The following is a 23,593-nucleotide window of genomic DNA, read 5'->3' as shown; positions in this document are numbered from 1 at the left end:
GACAAACTGGCTGTGGCGCCCAACAGCTTGCAGAACTTCTTCCAGACCTGGGAGATGAATTGTGGTCCACGGTCGGACACCAAGTCCACCGGGATGCCGTGGAGCCTGAATACATGACGGACGAGGAGTTGTGCAGTCTCCCAGGATGACGGCAGTTTGGAGAGGGCAACAAAGTGAGACAGCTTGGAGAACCGGTCGACCACGGTCATGATAACCGTGTTTCCTCTTGACTTAGGAAGGCCGGTGATGAAGTCCAGGGAGACGTGCGACCACGGCCGCGACGGAATGGGTAGCGGCCTTAATAAGCCCATCGGCGGCTGGTGGGAGGCTTTCCCACACGCACAAGCTGTACATGCCTTGATGAATTCAGTAGTGTCTTTCTTCATGTCTGGCCACCAGAATCGCTGGCCGATTAGGGCTAGGGTCCTGTTAATCCCTGGATGACAGGCAACTCGAGAGGTATGCCCCCACCGTAGGACCTCGGCACGCAATTGATTGGGAACAAAGAGTCTCTCGGTCGGGCATTCCGGAGGAATGGCAATTCCTTCCAGCGCGTCCATGACCCTCTTCTCGACCTCCCAACGTACCGCACCCAAGAAACAACGTTCAGGTAAGACCGGTTCCGTCCCGGTCTCAGGAGTGGCAGCATCGTGCATCCGGGACAAGGCATCTGGTTTCTGGTTCCGGGATCCCTGGCGGTAGTCCACGACAAAGTTGAACCTGGTGAACAGCAATGCCCATCGCGCTTGTCGAGAGTTGAGTCTTTTGGCGGACCGAAGGTACGCCAGGTTCTTGTGGTCCGTCAAAACCTTGAACGGCTCCTTGGCGCCCTCCAGCCAGTGTCGCCATTCTTGCAGCGCCAAGACAATCGCCAGCAGTTCCCGATTCCCGACGTCGTAGTTGGCCTCTGCGGGGCTTAGTCGCCGGGAGAAGAAGGCGCAGGGATGGAGCTTCCCGTCTTCTGGCGACCGCTGGGACAGGACCGCCCCCACTCCTGAATCCGATGCGTCAACCTCGACCACAAAAGGCAAATCCGTATTAGAGTGGATGAGTACTGGTGGGTTTACAAACTGCTGTTTTAGTTTCAAAAATGCATTTTCGGCACCAGGTGACCACTTAAAAGGAACCTTGCTCGACGTCAGTTTCGTAAGGGGGGCTGCCCGTGAACTATAATCCTTAATAAAGCGACGATAGAAATTGGCGAATCCCAAAAATCGTTGTAGCTGTTTACGACTTTTGGGACTCGGCCACTCAACCACGGCCTGAGTCTTTACTGGATCTGCTCGTAATTGCCCTCCCTCAATAATAAAACCAAGGAATTGCACCGACTTAGCGTGGAATTCGCACTTCTCCGCCTTAACATAGAGTCGGTTCTCTAAGAGACGCTGGAGAACCAGGCGGACATGTTGCCTGTGCTCGTGCTCATCGCGGGAGAAGATTAGGATGTCGTCTAAATAAACAAAACAAAAGATATTCAGCATATCCCTGAGTACATCATTAATCAGACATTGAAACACTGCAGGGGCGTTAGTCAGACCAAAAGGCATTACACAGTACTCAAAATGTCCGAGTGGTGTCTTAAAGGCAGTCTTCCACTCGTCCCCTTCCCGTATCCTCACCAGATGATAGGCGCTTCGTAGGTCTAACTTAGTAAAAATTCTTGCGGACTGTAACGGGGCGAATGCTGAGTCTAACAGGGGGAGCGGATATTTATTTTTCACGGTAATATCATTCAAGCCGCGATAGTCGACGCATGGACGGAGAGTTTTATCCTTCTTCTCGATGAAGAAAAACCCGGCCCCTACGGGAGATTTTGACGGGCGTATCTGTCCAGTCGCGAGCGAAGTCGTAATATACTCCCGTAAAGCGTCCTGTTCTGGCTGGGACACCTGATAAAGGCGTGAACCCGGCAACGGTGCATTTGGGATCAACTCAATCGCACAATCATAAGGCCTATGGGGCGGCAATGCCTGCGCGCAATCTATGCTAAAAACCTTACTTAGGTCATGGTATTCCTCGGGGACATGATCAAGACAAACGGGTTCTGGAGCTACGCTAACCGGTACAGTGGTAGCCCCTCCTGCCGACTTCAGACAATGGGCATGGCAGAAGGGACTCCAGTTCTCTAAGGCCGGCTTCTCCCAGTCAATATCGGGATTATGCGTCTTAAGCCACGGCAACCCCAACACTAGGGGGGCAGAACGGGACGGCATAACAAAAAACCTCCGTCTCTCCACGTGATTTCCTGAAAGTCTCAAGATCAGGGGACCGGTGGAATGTCGAACCTCCGCCAGCAGACGTCCGTTGAGGTCGAAAACCTCCTTGACCTCCTCTAACGTTTCCAGCGGGCTTCCTAACGCTTCCACGACACACGGGTCTACGAAACAATCATCTGCACCCGAATCAATAAACGCGATTATCTTAAGACTCACCCCGTACCCTGACAGCTCTCCCGACAATTCTAGCCGTTTATTGCTAAGAATCGACCTCGACGATGGGCTTGGTTCGGTTCCCCCCGGTTCGTGCTTACCCTGATGTGCGTCCATTCCAGACCCCTGGGTCTCGTCGGCTCGGCCTCCCAGTCGAGTCAGGCGTGGAGGTCTTGCTGGACACGAAGCAACCCGATGCCCAGGTTGACCGCAGTAGAGACAGGCTCCGGCGAGCCACCGGCGACGACGCTCCTCGGGGTGCAGGCGTCCACCTCCAATTTGCATGGGCTCCCCTCCGTTGGCTGGAGGTCCCGGAAGGGTATGCGTTTCCGCGACGTCGACGAGAGTGAGTCCGGACATGTTGTTGACTGCCGCTCCCTGTCGCTCAACAGCACGCTCCCGGCACCGTTCTCGTAACCGGTTATCCAAACGTATGGTAAGTTCAATAAGTCCCTCAAGAGACCTCGTGTTGTCGCGGACTGCCAGTTCATCCTTAAGTCCAGTGTTCAGTCCCCGACGGAAGATACTACGCAACGCACAGTCATCAAAACCGCTCTCGGCAGCCAAAATACGAAATTCGATGGAGTAATCCGCGACCGATCTTTCTCCCTGTACTAAATCTAACAACCGACCTCCGGCCTCTTTCCCCTTGACTGGATGATCAAACACGCGTTGAAACTCAACAACAAAATTGGGGAAAGAAGACCGAAGGTCTGGTCGTGCGTTGCTCACCACCATCGCCCACGTAGCGGCTTGACCAGACAGGAGGCTCATAATGAACGCCACTTTGGACTGATCACGAGCGTATGTAAATGGTTGCTGGTCGAAAATGAGAGAACACTGGTGCAAAAACTGACCGCAACCTCCGGGCTGTCCTTCGTAGCGTGACGGGTGGGGCAAAACGGGTTCAGGGAGCGCCGACGTGGCAGTGTCTGAACGCGACAGTTCCGGGTTTGGCACTTCGCGAGAACCGAGCTGCACGAGCCTAGCAAACATTTCCTCACACTGGTGAGCTAGCCTGTCCACGACCTCTTGTAGACCGGCTAATACAGTTTCGGTTTGCCCAACCCGTTGCCCCTGGCTGGCCAACGCCCTTCTCACCTTCTCTGAGTCTGCGGGATCCATGGTCGGATTATTCTGTGACGACTCAGCAGAGTCGATGAACAACAGATCCCAAAAATGCAGGCTCAGAGCAGGAAAACAATCTCGATTTATTCTTTTTGATAGACCGATTGCACAAAGCTTGCTCGCAGGCAAGTAGGCGAAATTTACAGAGGTGTCCCTGCACACAGGCGAGGAACACGGAAGTAACAAAAGGCACTTGCAAAAGGCAAGGAGGAATTGGGAAACACAAATCTCCTGCAAAAGGCAGGGAACACGAATGTAACAAAAAGCGCTTGCAACTGCAAGGAAAACTAACATAACCAAAATCGCTTGCAAACGGCAAGGAGAACTAACGTAACAAAAAACACTTGCTAACAGCAAGGACAAGAAAAACATAACTCACTTGCAACCGGCAAGGACGACACGAAATGTACACGGTATCAATCAACACGAGTATATCAAACAAAAGGCGACGCGGAAACACACACGTGAATACAAGTAAACTAAAGACGACGGCAGATTCAAAAAACTTTTACCAACAGGGAAACGCGGAGAACACTTGGACACGGAGGTGAGCAAATAATAATCCGACAGCTGTCAGTGCTGTTCGGAGTCCTTTTAAAGCCTTGATTACCAACGCGTTGCAGGTGCGACGCTGGGGAACGCCCCCCTCGTTACAGGCACTGAAAGAGACAAGCACAACAGGGCTGAGAACCGAACCATGACACGTCGTACCTCCGAGCGCTTTTCAAGGCCTACTTTGATGTTCAAAGTGGCTTCCCCCCACCCTGCCTCCCCGTGCCTTCATCTCTCTTTTTTGGGTCGTGCCAGATGTGACCTACAAGAAGTGCTGAGTGAGCGCACCTTTCATGGCAACGAATGAGGTAAGAGTTATGGTGTACCACATGGAACACAAAGAGACAAAACACCTCAGAGCCAAGAATGAAGTCTGGCGTACAGAAGGACCTATTTTAACATTTTTATTGTTATGATTGAAACAATGTGCGGGCACAGGAAACAACTCCAGCAAAGGCCTCGTGGCATGGTTACCACCTGAAACTCATTTTCACCACGAACATGTTTGTGCCACGACCCCTTATACAGCACAAAGTCATTTTGGGGAAATTATGCACAATGCAAAACACCTTCAGGCACCTTATTTTTTATTTTTTATTTTTTTTTTTATTTATTGGGGGGGGCAAGTTTCAGGTGTCCCCGAGTGCTGTTTCGGTGACATTAGTTAGTGTTATTTTACTCTTTCCCAAAATTTTACGTCACAAAATCCCTTCAGCAGAATTGGCACACCAACTTTTCTCTTCAAAAGTGAGAATAGGTCAAAAGAAAGCCATTATGGTCACCATTATTAGCAACTGGATTGTCCCAATCTATAATGTAGTTGTTCAGTTATTGTAATTTTGTCACAAAAATGAAAAATGTAGCTCCAAAGAATCGTTATTTCGTTCATAAATAATAACATCTCATTTATTTTTTACATGAGTTATTTTTGTGGAAAACTTTCAAGCAACGCTGTAACTGGCTGCTAGTAAATTATAGTATGATGGCTCCGCCTGCTGGTCAATAGGTGCATATGCATTCCACAGTAACTTAAATGTGACTCTGGGGGGCGCTGCTGTTTGATTAGAAGACAAATAAGAGTCAATCCGAGTTACTACTGTATTTATTTTTCACTCAACAGAAGCCAGCAAATAAAATGTGGGCTGGTTAAGGAGAAAAGACAAGATGAAGGGAGTGGCGCTTTTGATCTAAATAATTTTAGCGTGGAGGGGGTTGACATAATTGGTAAACTTCCTTAATTGTTTTCGTGATTGACGCAACACTACCTCGTTTCCCATCAACGCTGGGATTTCATCATGCGTATCAATGGTGCAAGCCTCTTTCGAGTCAAGTTCAGACCACAAGGAAGGATGAATGAAGCAAAGAAACGAGTGTACCCGCACCTGTTGAAATTCAGATAAATGCGTAGAAAGTCAATGAAATGATTTGGTTTGCTAACACTAATCATCCCGCTTATGACAACATCTATCGAAGAATTCACTGGTTAATGTTTATCTATAAAACAATCATTCGCAAGACCCCAAACCTATTTTCGCTCTCTGCTCACCATGCATACCACTACCCCCACTCTAAGTTCTATTAGCCTCTTTGTTGCCAAAATCTGTACTATTTTTGGTCAATCACCGTTAGAGAGGGATGCTGTACATGATCAATGTCGTGTTAGCTTAATAAAACAAAACAAACAAACAAACAAACAAACAAAACACTGATCATGACGCCAATGATGTATTGCACAGATTTCCATTGATCACCCCATCCCAGGTCTACTGACTTGAATGCTTGCACACTGACTACAACAATGAAGAGCACTCGCTACTGTGCTCTTCATTGTTGTAATCAGTGTCACATAAACAATGGTAGCAACTCTGCTCCAAATCATGATCCCAAACCGGATAAGTGTTGTAGAAAATAAACATGTCACTTGAGGCTACTTATAGCAACACAAGCAGCACAAACCCAAAGTCTGCCGACTCTACGCTGTCATCAACATAAGACTTTTCATTTGTTATCGCCAGACTACAGGATTAAGGTCTCTGCTGTTGGATTTATGACAGTGACCCATTATGAATTTGGGATCTAAAAACAAATGGAGACGTGACACCATCCTAGTATAAATACGTGTATGTCATCCCTGTCACAGAGAGCCACTCACATGATATGATTTGATTGCCACTATATTGACAATATTATCAACTCTACCACCTGATGTATCTCATCCATTAAAAAAAAATAAAAAAATAAAAAATCAAATGCACTACGTGATGCATCTCACCCATTAAAAAAAAATAAACTTAAAAAAAAAAGGGGAAAACCATTCAACTCAACTTTAGTCAACTTTATTTATAAAGCATTTTAAAAACAGGCATTGCTGTATACAAAGTGCTGTACATAAAACAAATTGGTTGTGCAGTAAAGAATAAAGTAACAAAACAAGAAGAAAGCAAACATTTTGAAATGCATATACAAGTTGTTTTTTTTTACAAGTAAATTTTACATCAGTAAATTAATAAGAAGTAGTGAATAAATAAATACATAGATGAATAAATAGAATAAACATCAAATTTATACACACCACAAAACACAAAAAACAATGTTAAGTCTCATGGTGCGCCAAAGGCCAAAGAATACAGATGTGTTTTAAGACGTGTTTTAAAAAGGATAAAGAGGGGGATCGCCTAATATTTCGTGGAAGGTCGTTCCGAAAGGACTGACCGGCAACAGCAAAGACTCAATCTCCTCTAAGCCTCCGCTTAGCCCTCGGTACCTCCAATTGTGTCTGGTCTGCTGACCTGAGGCACCGGGCAGGTTGCGTAGGGGTGCAAGAGCTCAGCGAGGTAAGGTGGGCAAGACCATTTAGAGATTTGAAAACAAATAGAAGAATCTTAAACTGGACTCTAAATTTCTCATGCAGCCACTTTTCTGGCCATGTTCATGCTATCTATTGTGCATTTGGCTACAAGCTGCAATAGCAAATACACGCATTTGGTAAACTTCATTTGTTTATGCAATCCATTTCCTGTTTTATGTTTATCATCACACACTTCATCTTTCCGTTTGTAATTCTCCTATTTCCTGGCCCGCGAAGCTGCTTTGATGTATAATTCACTTTGCAAGTGACGGGTAAAGAGCCAATCCTTAACACTAATGACACTACAAAGCACAACACAGGGCTATGAAAACTGTAACGCAATAAGAAGCGGCGAAGAAAAATGACTGCTGCCTCCAAAGTTGACTGAACGCCATCTAAAATGTACACGGTGAAAACAACTGACAAAAACCACCTTTGATAAGGAGTGCTGAGTCACGTTTTTGTCATCAGTCAAAGTCTCAGTTTTGAGAGGCCACTCCGAAAAGCCTAAACAAGAAGTAAAAAGTCACTGAAAAAGCAAATATACGTTTGTCCAGCCTCAAGTGACCGTTGTGATCTTGTCTGGCCCCACATAAATTAATTCTCTAAATATATGCAGCCACATTCTCGTAGCGGCCTTCGTGAATGCCGATGATGGTTTAGGTCATTTGGGTGCTTTGAAATTATTCGCATCAGTGAGTGCGGAAAGATTTGCAAGGTTGAAGGATACAATATTGAAGGGGGATTTTCTATTGTGTCTAAGGTTAAATTGAAACACTTTATGACTAACATTAATCACGAGAACGTCTGTGCAAGGAGAGAACTGAATAGACTGTGATATGGTTGCATACTTTTGCAATCCTTAGGCAACTTTAGAGAAGTCTTTTGGCTCAATGTTATTTGATATTCCTTTATATGAAGACACTAATCGGTTAATTTTTCCACAATAATTTGGAAACAGATATCAATATGCAACACTTTATTTCTATAAATATCTGCCAGTGTTTACTTTGTCAAATGAGCACTTCAACATTCCTAGAAAATCACAATTGTCACAACACTGGGAAGCTATTTTTTAAACACAATATTTTAGCTGTTAAAAAAAAGAAAAGAAAAAAAGAAAATAAATCCAGTACATTTAACTCATTCACTCTCGGCCATTTTCACAGAAGCAATTCCAGTTCGCTCCCGGCTGTTTTACTGAATTTTGACTGATTTTGCAAGGCCCACAGAATTTTGTGTTCTATTGCTATAAAAACACGGAACCTATCTAAAGAAAGATTAAAGTCTCTTCTTTCATCAGGAAATAAAGTATGTTTCTATCTGTTTCCGTTTTGCAGCAATTAACATTAGAAGAGAGCTAAGTTTCATCAGTTTTCACACATTTATTTAAAATTCCAAGTAATTTAGCTTTTTTTCTAGATGGCCCTGGTTGATCTCCTTTGCTCTGCTGCCACCTGCTGGCCGTTTGTGTAATAACTACCATTTCTGCAACCGTTCTTTGCAGTTGAGAGGCTGCATCAAAGCCTTCTGTATGCTTTAGCATTAAAAACAACAACAAAAAAACAACAACGTATAAATACGTCTTTGGGACACTTAAAACATTTAAAAAACGTATTTATACGTTATTGGGAGCAAATGAGTTTTAAGTGGTTGTCAACTATACGTAGATTAGCGCTATTCAGAAAACTGGCCCTGTCCCAATTATATTGGGGGTCTACTGTACTGTATTTTATGTTTTATTTTGACTTCAGAGGCTGAGGATATGCTGGATGGGTCTCAATGGCCGTATTTTTACTCCGGTTTTGTCTGTATTCCCACACTACTACTTCATGGTTCAGTTATTGCGGAGTCACTCTTGTGGACTTTCATTTGTGACCATTTGCAGTCTGGTTTCTGATTAATGTGCGTCATTTTATAATTAAAAAGATTTATTAAATATATTATATTAAAAAGAAAAATGTTAACATAGTTAATAAACTGACATTTTGTCATCATCTACCTGATGAACGCAGCCTATAAACAGCAGCTCGGTGGTAGTTATTCTACATTTTGCATTATATAAGTTAACTTTATTAAATGTAGCAAGTGTTTGGAAGAGTGCGAGCCAAAGAAACAAAAAACAAACAAACAAACAATATACCTATTGTGGTGACTTGAACGTATCACCAACAAAAAGTGAGGTAATACTGTACAATTGTGCACATGTACAAGACAGGAATGTCTGCCCCCCAAACCAGGCTAATTTCAAACAGACAAGAAATGGGGAGTGGTAATTGTATGACACTTCTTGATCTATGTGTATTTTGAATAACAGTTAAACACGTGGGAAATGTTTGAACAATATTTGGGCAATGCCTCCTTCAAAGGGACTTGAAGGAGGAGAGGAAAGTGATGCGGTCAGATGATAAAAGAGAACACATGAGAGTCATGAGGTGGCGTTTCTCCCGCAACTCAACTGCCAAAACCTCCATGCCGGCCGGTGTCGCTGTTTCACGGCTACCGTCCTCCCTCCACGCGTCGTCCCTTGCATCCACCAAACCTCCGCGAAAAAGCTGAAGGTTGAACGAGGCAAAAGAGGAGCGCGAAGAGAGAGCAGACCTGGCTCGACAAGCCGTGAAAGAAGCAACCGACCCCGCCCCTCAGAGGCGGCCACCATCGCGGCTCTCCCTTCCCCTGAACTGACCCCGCCAAGGTCCTCCTCCGCCTCCGTGGGGGCGGGAGACGGCGGAATTGCCGCACACGCGAGGAACATTGACTAGCAAAGCCATTGGGGGAAAAAAGTTCGCGTTTACGGCGACGAGGCAAAATGCGGCGCGGTCGTGTCGCGACTCCACGTCAAGGTCAGAATCCGAGCGACGCCGCCGCCGCCTTGCGAGTGACTTTGCCGAGAAGGGGACAAAGAGCCTCGGAGGGGGATGCCGCTGCGTGTCACTTGTCTCCAGCATCAACAATGACACCTTTCCCCGGAGAGGACATCCGCGCTCGCTGCTAAGCCACGCCGAAAAACTTGCCCAAAAGCCCGGAAAAGGGAGACTTGTTCCGACTTTTTTTGCATTACGTCCGTGTATTGTATTATGAGTCTCCTTCAGTTATCGTGACGTTTCCTGCTTCCTCCCTCCCACGGCCCTCAGCTGCTCACCTGGCTAGCCAAGACGCTCCACACCGGCTAGCTAAACGAATAAACCTCCCCTTGGTTCCGAAGTCTTCTAAATTGTTCCACGCGTGTAGACTCGGTCGATTCACGTGACTAAGTTGGAACCAAAACAGACACTCCAACTTCTTTAAACTTCAAACAAGCGTCAACACCTCCACCACCTGCCCTAAAAAATGTCCCCCAGGAGAAGCTTTTGTCGCCCGGGCGGCTTCGGTAGCAGTTTGCCGCAGCGCGGGCTCCTCTTGCTGGTGCTTCTGGTGCTCCTTCAGGGCTCCGTGCTGCACCTCGGAGCCGCCAGCTCGCCGGACGTGGGTCACCGAGACGAGCTAGACGACGTCCACGGCGATTCGGAGGAGAAGCCCAAAAACGTAACCAAAAAGCCCTTCCCGGTGCTCAGCTTCGAGTACAAACACATCCAGATCCCCTTCGAGATCTCCTTGTGGGTCCTGTTGGCTTCTCTGATGAAATTAGGTGAGTTGTTTTTTGTCACTGATGTTTGGGTCAGTTGTCACAGGTGAGCTGGCACAAAAGGGTAGATACACCTTTACAATGAGATCCAATGCAGGAGCGATATGGAAAATGCTGTCTTTCCACACAGATGATGTGCTCATGAGTTATTTATTGAGTTGCAGTGGTGTACAAACTGCACTGCATCATACTGTGACTTGTTGACCTGGCTGACTAAGCTATAAAAGGCTCTGATGCTATTAGCGGGTGATATTGGTCCGCACCGCTACAGTTTCAAAATTAACTCTTAGTAGCTCGTATAAAAGCTTGAACACAATTTTTATGTGTTTTTGTTGTTTTTAAAGCACAGCGTTCATTTTCCTTCACCGCTTGCACCACTCGCTTTGAATAAACCTTTTGGTTGGCTGTCATAGGTTTCGCAAATTTGCATGTTAAATTACGAGGGAGCATGTTGGACAAGTGGTTAGCACATCTGTCCCATGAGTGCAGATCTTATAGGTTTGAATCTCAGCTCAAGTCTGGCCATTCTGTTTCACGGTTGCGTGTTCTCCTGGTACTCTGGCTTCCTCCCACATTCCAAAAACATGCACGTTCAGTTCCTTGAAAGACTCTTAATTGTCTATAGGTGCAAATGAAAGCTTGCATCATCTGTAAGTGCACATATAGAACTCGTATGACACCATTTGAACTTGTACAACAGCTTAACACCACTTTCTCTATTTGACTTTATGGTGTTAATGCACATTTGTTACGAGTAGGTGAGACTTCTGCACTGTCTACTCGCCTTGCACACACACAATCACACTACTTGCAAATTTGCAATGTCGCTCTAGGTATACATTATTTGACTGGCTGACCTGTCAGTGGAGAGGAGTTACAACACGTAGAAAAAAAACTTTAGTTTAGAATTGCAACAATTATCAAATTAGTCAGTTATTTTGATAAAGGATGACTCGTTTAGAGTCTTTGTGTAATTTAAAATTGTCCAAATGCTTGTGATTTCAGCCTCTCAAACAGTCGATATGGCCTGTTGTCGTCCATGAAAGCAGAGGGATAATCAGTTTTTTTTTTCAAGATAAGACATTTGCAAACATCTGCTTAGACTATGGAAAATATTGATGAACATTTTTGCCTATTTTCTGACAGACCAAACCAGTAACTGTCTTTATTGCATGACAGATTTTGACTCCATATACAACACTTTGCGTGCTTTATAGAGTTGAGTTGAAGAACTGAATATAATCAACAACTATGTGTAGCCTATGCTTTTTCTGCACTTTCTATTTTAAATAATGTCCTGTTTTTGAATAATGGAAATGAAAACTTTTTTTTTTTAAACCCAATTCATTAATGACAAGATAATTGACAGATTAATTGATTATTAAATAATCATTAGCTGCAGCCCTAATAAGATTTAGTTGCATAGAATAAAATAAGATTAGCGTTCGGGCTGTGCAATTAATTGAAATTCAATTACAATTTCAAATATTACACTCCACAATTACAAAATCAGCCTATCGTAAAAAAACAAAAACAATAAATAAATAAATATATATATATATATATATATATATATATATATATATATATATTTTAGGGGTGTGAATTGCCTAGTACCTGACGATTCGATTCGTATCACGATTCACAGGTCACGATTCGATTCGATACCGATTAATCCCGATACGAATTTATAAGTCGATTGTTGCGATTTTTTTTCATTCAAACTTTAGAAAATACTAATCAGTAAGCTTGTAGAGTGTAAGAAGATTTATATGAAAATGTATTATTTATTTATCTGAAATTTCAGTCTTATAGAGGTTGTAATCTGTTTCATGTTTGAACAGCATTAAAATAAAATATTAAGGATTAATGTTCCGTTCATATAACATTCTTCCATGCTCAAGGTGTGAATCCTAACCCGAAGTCAGACGTTTTGTTGAATATTTTTCCATTAAAAATGGAAGTTTAAAGCCCCAGTGTGTAGCTCACGACCGCCATCTATCGGTCAAACAAGATAATGCAATGATTTTAAGCACACGAACTACGGCGTCTCAGAGAGACCCTACTTCAACAGCCTACCACCAATTTCACCGGAACAGAACGCAAACAACTTCTGGTATTCCCTCGAGTGATGACGTAAGTGAATTGCATTTGTTAGACATACTGTACAGATCCCTAATAATTGTGATTTAGTCATTTAATTTCAGAATTAATATTTTTGTCGGCATTGTTTGGAAATACTGTACGTCAGCTAATGATAATGGCTATCTATGTTCATATTTGTTAGTGTAACTAAACCATGCAACAGAGAACACACAGTTATGTTATACGTTTTATAGACATGTGGACCATCTCAAAGGGGGCGAGAGAGACGACGAGGAAGAGAACGCGGTGCCTCGTAACGTACAATTATGTCATCATGGAAAAATAATTCCATTCGAGCATGCATGTGAATGGCTCAAAACATACCTTTGCTTGGAATATGTGGTATTTAGATTACATAGTTTGCTGATATGTTTAGTATATCGTGCAAAAATAATGGTGTTAACTGAACGACACATCTGCAACTCAGACTCGTAACCCCCCCGTGTCTTGTTGCTACTAACCACTCAGAAAAGTGCTGCTTACAAAAACATTTGAAACCCTTTACTCAGATATCGATTTGTCACCATGTTGAACAATTTTACCTAATAAATATCACTAAGCAACTTAATTAGTTTTGATTGAAGATACAACAGCTTCCTTGTACTTCGATGTGCAGGAATTTACATGGCTTTCACAAATAGTCTTGCTCATGTAATAATGTACTTCATTGGCTCAGTGACTTTCAGTTCATTGTTTGGTACCTCATCTGACATACAATTGTTACCTTCTTGCAGAGACTCGTACAGGAAATGACCATGGAGGAACATGAAGATATCCAAGTCCAGCTGATAGACTGACACCAAGAAATACTTTTTGACACATCAGCACCACCATGATTTCCTGTACCTGGATCCCACATCAGCACCACCATGATTTCCTGTACCTGGATCCCACATCAGCACCACCATGATTTCCTGTACCTGGATCCCAGACTGCAGCACCTTGGTGGACTTGTAGCAAATAAGTGACACTTTCCCAGATCCTTGAGGACAATACAAAGGTTTTTTACCTGGCATATAATTAGTCCATGTCTGACACTTGTTGTTGTAGTTTGTATAACTTGTATATTGTTGTTGTGTGTTAATTTGTACATTTTGAATAACTAAAAAAATACTATTTCCTTTGGCGTCAACATGCAGTGTTCATTCGACACCTAACCTAACACTATTTTACATGACCAGAAATGTAAAACATCAAAAGCCTGGAGAATTATTATAAATGCTTGCAATGACAAGCAATTCTTCATTGGCCAATGAATGTAAGGTACAGTACATGAAAATGAATAAATAAAATAAAGTAAAATAAAAGTCTACATGAAATGAACATATTAACTAAAAAAAAAAAAAAATGCTGTTAGAATATAATGAGCTACATGAATTGCAGTTGTTCCAGAATTTTACCAATACGCTGTGCATTTCAAAATATGGAAAATAGACATACAGGTTTGGGCCAAAAGTAGTGTTACAGAGCAGGTATGTGTTGTACACAGCTAAAATATCTGATTAACTCAATACCATGATGGTTTTTTGTGTGTGTGTGTGTGTGTGTGTGTGTGTGTGCTGACATTGCCCCCCATTAACATTGCAACATTCCTCAAACTCTCCCGAACACAGTATGATCTGTAACACTACTTTTCGCCTACTCTATGATGTTATTGGGGCAAAATTAAGGAAGGCTTGTCCATTGATTGTGTGAACAGACTGCAGTAAAAATGAAGTCACTTCAATGTTTGCTGGTTTTATTAAGTTTGACATGCTCCTTGACTGCACAAGTACATGTTATGGAGTGAGGGCATGTTCCCACCAACGATGATATCATATTCTTCAAAGGCTTGCTGAGGAAAGTGAGGGAGGAGTCACTCCATGGCTTCAGACACCTGGTCAGCAGGTCCTGTGTAAAACAAGTGGTGCTTGTACATGTGACCATTCCGTATTGCTTCACACAAAAAGTTCATGTAGTGTGCAATGCCGTCCATATGTAAATGACATACCAAGACGTCGGCTGACTTCAGTTTGTTGCAGCTCAGATATGGTAGGTGGAGATACTGGTGGTACAACACCGAAGCCTTCTGGGGTCCTCCATTCAAGTGTCCTCATTCGGGGCATTCCAATATGGCTGCTGACTCTCCCCTTGATATTTTTTTTTCTTGCAGGTCGGTGATGTATTTAAACGGTGCATGAATGCTTGTATACATCAGAATATGGTTCTGGAACCCCTCAAGTTTGGCTGTTGATCTAGTGTGACACAAACAAAAACACAATTATAAAATAAAATAGAATAATTGATGATACTACTATATGTCACCAACTTTCCAACAAAGCCCCCAAAATAGAGGTAAGATCTTTAGTTTTTGGGCCCAAAACATTGTTTTAGCTAGATAAAAGTAACTTGACTGCATACTGCATAGAATATGCAAAGGCTGCTTGCTTGTCGAATTTCCGTGGAAAACGTGGCAGCCTGTAAATTCTTGTGCACCCAATTACACAATGGACCAGTACACACTTGAGTGAGAGAGTTCAGACTCTAGCAGTGCTTACGGTACAGCCAGCATTTAAGTCCAGAAAGTTATTCCCTGCCGAAAATTAATTTCGAGAACCTTATTTTCACCAACCACAACGAAAATAATTTTCAACTCCTCCACTAATACAGTATGCTTTAGATTCTCTATTGAAGTTATGGGCAAATATACCTCCGAAATCACAGTTACATTACATTACACAATAACTTGCGCATTTACTCTAAATATAACGTGCCAGCGGGAATCTTTTTTTTTTTTCAAAGCAAGTAGCTACATAACGAAATCGTTCGAGTGGTGCGGAGTTGCTAATCAACAGATACAGTGATCGTAAAACAAAGGTACGAACATCGTATTAATTAGTACGGAGTATACTTTTTCTCTCGCTCTCAAAACGTAAACACAAATGTACTCTTACTTACCGGTCAAGTAGAAAGCAGTCGAAGGCACCGGCACGTCCCAAACCTAGTCTGTTCCTCATTTCTCTCCATCTGGCAAATGCGGCTACAATATAAACTCTTGTTTTGTCGCGCTGAAATAAAATAAATTCCCAAAGTAAGTGTGATGCTTGATAATGCTCTCTTCGGGGACCGGAAACTCTTCTTCTTCGTGGACATGCGGTCGCCATACAAACCGGAAGTGCGTTCCAAAAACGCGTTAAGAAATGGAGCGCTGAAATTTGTCTTTGACGGCACCCGTAGCAGAAAGATGGCGGCGAAACATGGCAGACACTAGCAGGCGAGGCGCGGACATGTAAGATAATTTGCGATTTCTAGACTAACCGTTATATTTTAAAAAAGTACGTTTATGCGATACAACATATCTTTTTACATACTACTAACACAAACAATTGTTTTTTTTTTCCGAATGATTTATTATTTCACCACTAGATGCCACTGTATAATACTGAGTGTACCTTTAAAAATCGATTCACACACACACACACACACACACTCACAAAAAAAAAAAAAGGCAATGATGATAAGACGTTACCGAATGAACAATTCTGAGCTCTTTTAAAAAAAAGTAAAAAAAAATAAAAAAAAATGGATTCAGCCGCCTATTGAATCGATTCGAGAATTGCGTGATGTAGTATCGCGATATATTGCCGAATCGATTTTTTAACACCCCTAATATATATGTATATATATATATATATATATATATATATATATATATATATATATATATGTTCTTAATACTAATTTTGAGTAGTTTGTGTATTATACATTTGCACCTTTTTTCAAATTTTAAAACAACTAATTTAATAAATTTTGTTATATCCAAAAGGAACTTGCATAATTAAAGTGTTTCAAAGAATTTTAGTTTAGTTTAGTTTGAACATTTTCTTTTGTCCTAAAAAAAATAAATGATCGTCCACTCCTAACCACTTTCAATTATTACCAAAATAATCGTGATTAATATTTTCTTCGTAATCGAGCAGCCCTAATTAGCGTAAAATCCACAAATGTTGCATCTGTTAGAAGAAGGGCAGCACGGTATCTGCTTCACAGATCTAATGTGTGGTGTTCAAATCTCAGTTCATGTTCCTTCCATCCTTGCATTTGTTTTCACCGGATACTCAGGCATATTCCAACATCGTGCCTGTTAATTGACAACTCTACTGTATATCTCTCGCCAAAAGTTAACTGAAGAGTGCTATAGAAATGATATGGCTTGGATATGAGTATTACTGGTCCGAGGAGCATGTGCTCGAGCTTGCGGTTTGCCTCACAATCACATGCCGGAAAGAGAGAAGAATGGCTTATCCAGAAGCGGCGCAATTCTAATAATTCACCCAGATAAAACACATCGTTTCTGAATGCAACGGATAAGCTTGTCGCAACTCTTTTTGTATACAGATGCCAAGAGTGGACTTATGGCAGATAAACAGACTGAAAAGACCACACTGTTAAGGTTTATTGCATCTGCTCAGTGCAGTTGTTCACTCTAAGGGGTTAAAATCTATATCGATGATTGCCTGTGACGAAGAGAGGACTCCTGCGGGTTTTCTCAGCCATAGCAATGACTAAGCAGTCCTGATGCGGCCTTGGATGACGGACAACAGTAGTTTGGATAATCATCACAGCGGTAGTAATAACAATAATACCGGTAGTGTCACCTCTGGAGCAGTAGAATTTGCTACAAAGTTCTGTCATTATCCTCAATAGAGATGAAAAATGCTATCGCAATTATTGTGACCAAAATGATCACAGTCATTGAAAGGTAAATAAAAACGACTATATAGATACTATGTGCACCTTTTATTATAAGCTTAGCAACTCAAATGAACTTTATATACAGTACACTGCAAATTGTAAACAGTGCCAACCAAAATTAGTTTTAAACCGAAGTCGTATCCTTTTAGGGGTCTAATCGGTTAACATGCCACATGTAGCCATGATTAATTTCCATCGTATCAGTAACTGGGGATGTAACGATAGCCAAACATCACAATAGGATATTATCACGATGTGATGGTCACGATAACGATAATTATCCCGATATTGTGGGGAGGCTGGCGATACAAAAAAGAAGATCATATTTAAAAAAATAAAAAATAAATAAATAAAAAAGAGCTCATACTAGAAAACACAATATTGTTCTTTTGTACATTACAACAATGCATGTAAACAACCTACAATCTCTAATAACAGTAATATTGAGGCACTTACTTGCTAATGCAAACACACATTGCGTTCCTCCACATATTGACTCGGTTTAAAAGCATATTACGTGCCCCTTCATCTGACCATTAGCATGGATTTTAAACATCTAAGGGCCAAAACATGCTTTCTCAAAATTAATCTGCACTAGAAAACAAGCCACCAGAAAGTGCTAGAATTGCACACATGGAAATCAACCTGACTTTTTTTTAACAGATGTGCTGCTTTTAATATCGTGACCTGACGACGATACATTGTGGCAGTTTTAATATCGTGATATTGCCGTCACCGCTACGTCCCTATTGATAACACCTCGCATAATCCTGTTAGCTGCCAATGCTATTGCTAATAACATGACATGCTGCACGACAGTAACTCTCATAGTCGCGATTAACAAAAGAAAATGCTAATCATTGTCTAATGTCTAATGCGTTTATGTGAACCGTTTCATCCCTAATCCTAAATTAACCATAAACACCCGATGACCTTTATCTGACTTGCATGATCATCAATCAAGACGAGACATACTGTTAAGACAAAATGGTAGACGCAGGAAGGGACACCAGAGTGACCGTAGACTGAGTGACTGCTGGCCGTCAGCCTCCAATTTAACCCAGGAAGGCTGGAAAATGGGATGCGGGTAATTGAATGTGGCTGCTTGACTGCTCGACCTGGTCCCCGTGTCGGCGCCTGATGGGCCCCTCATATCTTACACGGCTTGCATGTGCCATTCGCAGTCCATTTATCTCCTCGGCAACCTGTCTGTGCACATGAGCAGATCACAATCCCTTTGCTTAACCTTACTTCTGCTTGCTGCAGTCCCACTAAATTACAGTTATGGCCATCTAAAATGCCGAAAAATAATTTTTGAGAATAAATCACCCAAGTGCTTGTGTCGTAGAGTTTTGCGCCAGTCTGTTTAGATTTAATCATAAGTAATTGCTACCAGTGCATTATCTAAATGACCTCCTTCACTGTTTGTTTTGGGATGTAAATAAACGTAGAAATGTAATGAGTAATGTCTTATCGCCAGGCTGTGTAATAATCCGAGTAGGATGCCTTATCGTGACATCAAACATCCACCACATTACAGATAACATTCATTGATGAGCATGTGAAAAACACCCGTTGCTGCTTCTTCTGTGTCATCCTACGAATTCAAAACCTTAACAATGCAGTTTATTTCAATAGTGTTATGATTCTGTGAAGTCTTGGCGCCTTTGTTCTAATCCTTGATAGAAATTGCATGTTAAATGCTGAGATGCTATCACAGAGATAAAAAGGCTAAAAAAAAAAAAAGAAGAAAAAAAAGAAAAGAAACTGCTGTTCAGTACAATGCAGCTCTCATACAAAATCCAAAGTTACTAGTCAAATATACCCCCTGGGGGCTGTACAAACAAGGATAACAATAAAATAGAAGAAACCAATGTTGAAATTGAATTGGATGCTTTGAGGCAATAACATACCATCATTGCAACATTATTGATTTTTGCACCATGATGACGTCACATCCGCTTGCATTTCAAAAAGAAGTTTATTTTCTAACTAGTACGCATTTGGACAACCCCTGGAAAAAAAACACTCCCTTTATTCTTTTGCCTTTGAATATGCTGCACTGTGGCAATATGAATGAATGTGTTTAAAAATAAATGGAAGAATACCAAACTCGCCAGTGATGAATGAGCCTTCACACACCCGTGCCCGTAGTTTTATGGCATGTCATCAAACTTCCCACAAACAATGACAGAAACTCAAATTATTCATACTTCACCCATCTCCACAGTGTACTTTATTAAAATTAGATAGCAATGATGCAAAATCTCCCTGGAACTGGCCAAAATGGCCCGACAATGGTCGCTTCAAACTAAAGTGGCAGACCTTCTGTCCCGTTAATATTTTTTTCGTTGATACATTTCTACAAAATTTCACGTTGCTAACTGTAACAGTTTTCTCAGGTTGAATTGTTAAAACATTTCAATGCGGCGGATGTAAAAGCCCTAAAAACGGTGATCAATTTGGTCAAACAATAAAAACGACAAGAAAACAAAGCAATTACAAAAGGGCCTTTGCACTATCCCCCCCCCCACCCACACACATAAACATAGCTCAAAGACTAATAATGTTTGTTGTGAGGACATGTAGACCAGGCAGTTGTCGTTAAGTTAAATGATTACTACTGTTGTAGTTGGGTCCAAAGTTAAATGACTCATCAAGAATCTATTGTATGTTATAGCATCCTTATCTCTTAACGTAAATTGGAAAGATTCTAGGTTAACCATTTGAAACCTCACCTTTGGCAATGCGGCGCCCGAGTCAACTTAGAAGACATTTTATCTTTAAGTTTGACAGACCACTTATTGTCTAAACGCACCTTAAAGCGGTAATAAACTATAGCATGGTTTCATTTCGTGAGAACATTGTTGCACTTCCATCTAACCAGAGACACTTCCAGATAATTTTGTGATCCTGAAAAATTTATTTCAAATCTGTTGTCTGATCTTACGGAACAATGTTATCTGGAAGTGAGATTCAATTGTAACATGTATATTTAGAATAGAATGATTAAACATCAAAAGTCTGAAGCTGCAGTTTTATTCTAAGTGTTTAAACTTGTATCAGGGGTCATCCCTTAATATACCGTCTGTCAGCCATTATTAATAATTAAAACCATCACTGGTATTTTGCAGCTTGAGGAACACAATAGCGCCCATCAACCCACAATCGAGTTATCCCCTAAAAACATCTTTGACACACAGTCATTTTCAGAGTTACTCTTTGATACGCAGTCAGTCACATTCAGAGTAACCATTTCAGTCGGTGTTTTTCAGAAGGACCCTTTTTCTTGACATATGGTTGGTCATGTTCAGAGCTATTGTTTGACACACGATCAGTTGTGTTCAGTTACACTTAGTCATGTTTTGAGCTACTGTTTGACACATGGCTGGTGATCCCAAATGTTATTTGACGCACGGTCAATCATGTTCACGGCCTTTGGTTTGACATTCAGTGCTACTCTTTGACACAGTCGGTCATGTTCAAGTCTAGTCTTTGACCCTGGTTAGTCATGTTCAGAGCTAGTCTTTGATACCGAGTCCGACATGCTCAGAAGAACGACTCTTTGACACAGTCAGCTACTTTGTGACTGCCATGTGCCAGAGCTACTCTTTTCACACAGACGATTATGTTCAGAGCTACATTTTGACACACTGTCTTTGGTCGTTCATATTCATAGTCTCTCTTTGACATTTAGTGCTACACTTAGATACACAGTCGGTCATGTTCAGGGCTACTCTTTGACACAGGTCCGTCATGTTCAGAGCTGCTCTGAAACATGCTCTTGCAACGTTAAAACTAAAGGTATGTTCCGGATGTTGAAGCCCAGGAAATGTGTTCATTGTTTGCGCCACCAAAGAGTCTGTGTCTGTTGAGCTTACAAGTCAATTCAGCTGCAAGTAGTGTGCAATTAGTCACCTGGCAACTGGACACGGTTCCTGACCTTCAATGCAGTGCAGTGCTGAATGGATGAGCCGTTACCCTTGGGTTGGTTTTAATAATCTCGCTGCTTGAAGGCTCCCTGGAGGGTGCGAGGGCCAAGGACACAATAGCGGCTATGAATAAGAAGCAGCCAGAAATGATGAGGGAAGTTGGGGGAATGTGACCACCTTATGCGCTACACTTGCACAACCTGCCAAGAGACACTTGAGACCGTTCCTTCACGTGTGTTGTTGTACACGGCATGCTCCCTACCACCCACTTTCCACTTATCTAATCTCCTGTTAGTGTTGTGCTCTCTCGCCCATTAAGTTAAGGCCGACGTTGGGAGTCATGCAAAAGAGATGTAACAACAATGTGTCATCTGTCAGCCTTCAGCTTCAGCCGAAAGGGATTTACAAAAAGTTCCCAAAGTTTTTTTTTTTGTCATGTCCAAGTTCACGCAGCCATGAATTCAAATAGGTTATTAATGTTTAATTCTCCATCCCAGCACTGATAGCGCTACTGTTGGAAGCAGTGTCGTTAATAAATGTCTTCATCCAATGGGGACTACTTTGTTTGTTTTGTCCTCAAGGACTCCACTGTGAATCATTTCATTGTCTGCGTTATGAACTTCTTTGTGTGCTCTTGTTTTGTCGAAGTATTATATCGACATTTTGATGATCAGTATTAGTGTGTGGCTTCTGCTTGGGTTAGTTGATGGGCTAACTCTAAATGTAAAGCCCAATTCACATTTGCCTGTGGAAAGGATGCGTTGTGTTAAACATACGGCTTCCGCACGGCTTCCGCAAGGACTGCAATTCACACCGCGTGCATTGCGTGTCCGGAAATCTGCTCCCGACAGACCACAAGATCACGTGGGATTCACGCAATAACCGTGTATGTAGTCCTATTTGTAAACAATAGCCACGCTTGCCTGTTGCCTGACATTGTTTCTGGGACTTCCTGTCCGGCTCGTGTAATTTCTTCAGCTTTATGAAATTCCGCATGCGGCGTCTGGGGAAAAAATAGAACAGATGCACCGCACCGCAACGCAGCTGGTGTGAATTGACACGTAGACTTGAATGCGTTCTATCCTTGCGGCATATACGGAAAACGCACCACGTCCATTCCGCAGCCAGTGTGAATTGGACTAAAGAACAGCTAACCATCCATCCATCCATCCATCCATCCATTCATCCATCCATTTTTGGTCGTGTGCTTTTTTGTTATTAGAATGGAGCCTATCCTAGATGACTTTGGACGAGAGGACACCCTAGAATGGTCGCCATGCAATTGCAGGGCTCCTTTTGACAAACAAACTGTCCACTCATTTCAAAGAGGGGGATGTTGCTCAATTTTGCAAACAGCCAATCGCCTCAAAAAAGAAAAGAAGAGCTGATACCATTAGGTTTTGCTTGTGCAGCAACTTTTGGGACAGGTTGTAAGGTGCGTCATTTACGATTAGAAATGCATGACTCAAATTACTACTGCTTGTTGGTTGAGGGTAATTGCCGTCACATTCACATAGTGACTTCCAAATACGCATGCCCACCACCTTTATTTTGATCCTTGCAGTGAGCTTTCAATCCCACTCCATTGAGGCCTATTTTTTGCATCATGAGTCAGGGCTTTGACGTCGACCATGCCAAAATAACTTGGCACCAGTTCATTATGCTTAATACCACTCAGAGGAACACCTTCCCATCAGGCACCGCGGGCCTCCTTGTCTTCTTCTTCCAAGATCACGATGCAAGAATCTCAAAGTCAGCAACAGAACACGCAGACATCTATCGCTGCTGTTGAAATGTGTGCCTAATGGCTATTAGAAAAACACAATGTAAAAAAAATATTTTGCTAGTATGACTGGATAAAAATGCTTGCCACTGATCATCAGAAACGCGCACAAAGATGCACAATCATATTTTTTCCCCCCACTACATCCATATTACCGCAAAGAATCCATTACACATTACCAAGCTAAGCTAAAATGTAAGGGAGAAGTTGACATTTTCCTGGCAGGTGTGTTGTGACAATTTGCTTAATGGAGCTATGTCGTAAAGGTCCTTCCTACTACTCACTTCCTCTGTGAGAAACATTTTGTATTGAAACATGCAGTTTTTAGTTTCTATCAATACACTTTATTGTGTGTAGTAGCGTTGACTTGTGTGTAAATGTATAATCACTAGCTATGTCGTCACAACATTCTTGATC

General features: G+C 42.1%; 1 protein-coding gene and 1 long non-coding RNA gene across 3 annotated transcripts in view; one reads left to right on the top strand and one right to left on the bottom strand.

Moving 5' to 3' along the window:
* The first annotated feature begins 9,459 nt into the window (after nt 1-9,459).
* The window catches only part of slc9a1a (solute carrier family 9 member A1a), a 34,331-nt gene continuing 20,197 nt past the window's right edge, over nt 9,460-23,593 (top strand). The window contains exon 1 of one of the 2 annotated variants that reach the window (XM_077526211.1): nt 9,460-10,585. In XM_077526211.1, coding sequence (XP_077382337.1) covers nt 10,288-10,585 — 298 coding nt within the window. In that variant the 5' untranslated portion in view covers nt 9,460-10,287. The remainder of the gene's footprint in view (nt 10,586-23,593) is intronic. The other variant, XM_077526212.1, reaches the window with a different exon arrangement.
* On the bottom strand, nt 12,547-16,153 carry LOC144021933 (uncharacterized). Its single transcript, XR_013284221.1, has 3 exons — nt 15,665-16,153; nt 14,718-14,961; nt 12,547-14,617 (listed from the first exon to the last, which is right to left on the bottom strand). It is a non-coding gene; the product is annotated as an uncharacterized LOC144021933 (long non-coding RNA).

The sequence above is a fragment of the Festucalex cinctus genome, chromosome 7 (assembly GCF_051991245.1).
Source record: "Festucalex cinctus isolate MCC-2025b chromosome 7, RoL_Fcin_1.0, whole genome shotgun sequence".
NCBI lineage: Eukaryota > Metazoa > Chordata > Actinopteri > Syngnathiformes > Syngnathidae > Festucalex > Festucalex cinctus.
Note: the sequence above shows the minus strand (reverse complement) of the source record. Positions and strands in the feature narration are given on the sequence as shown.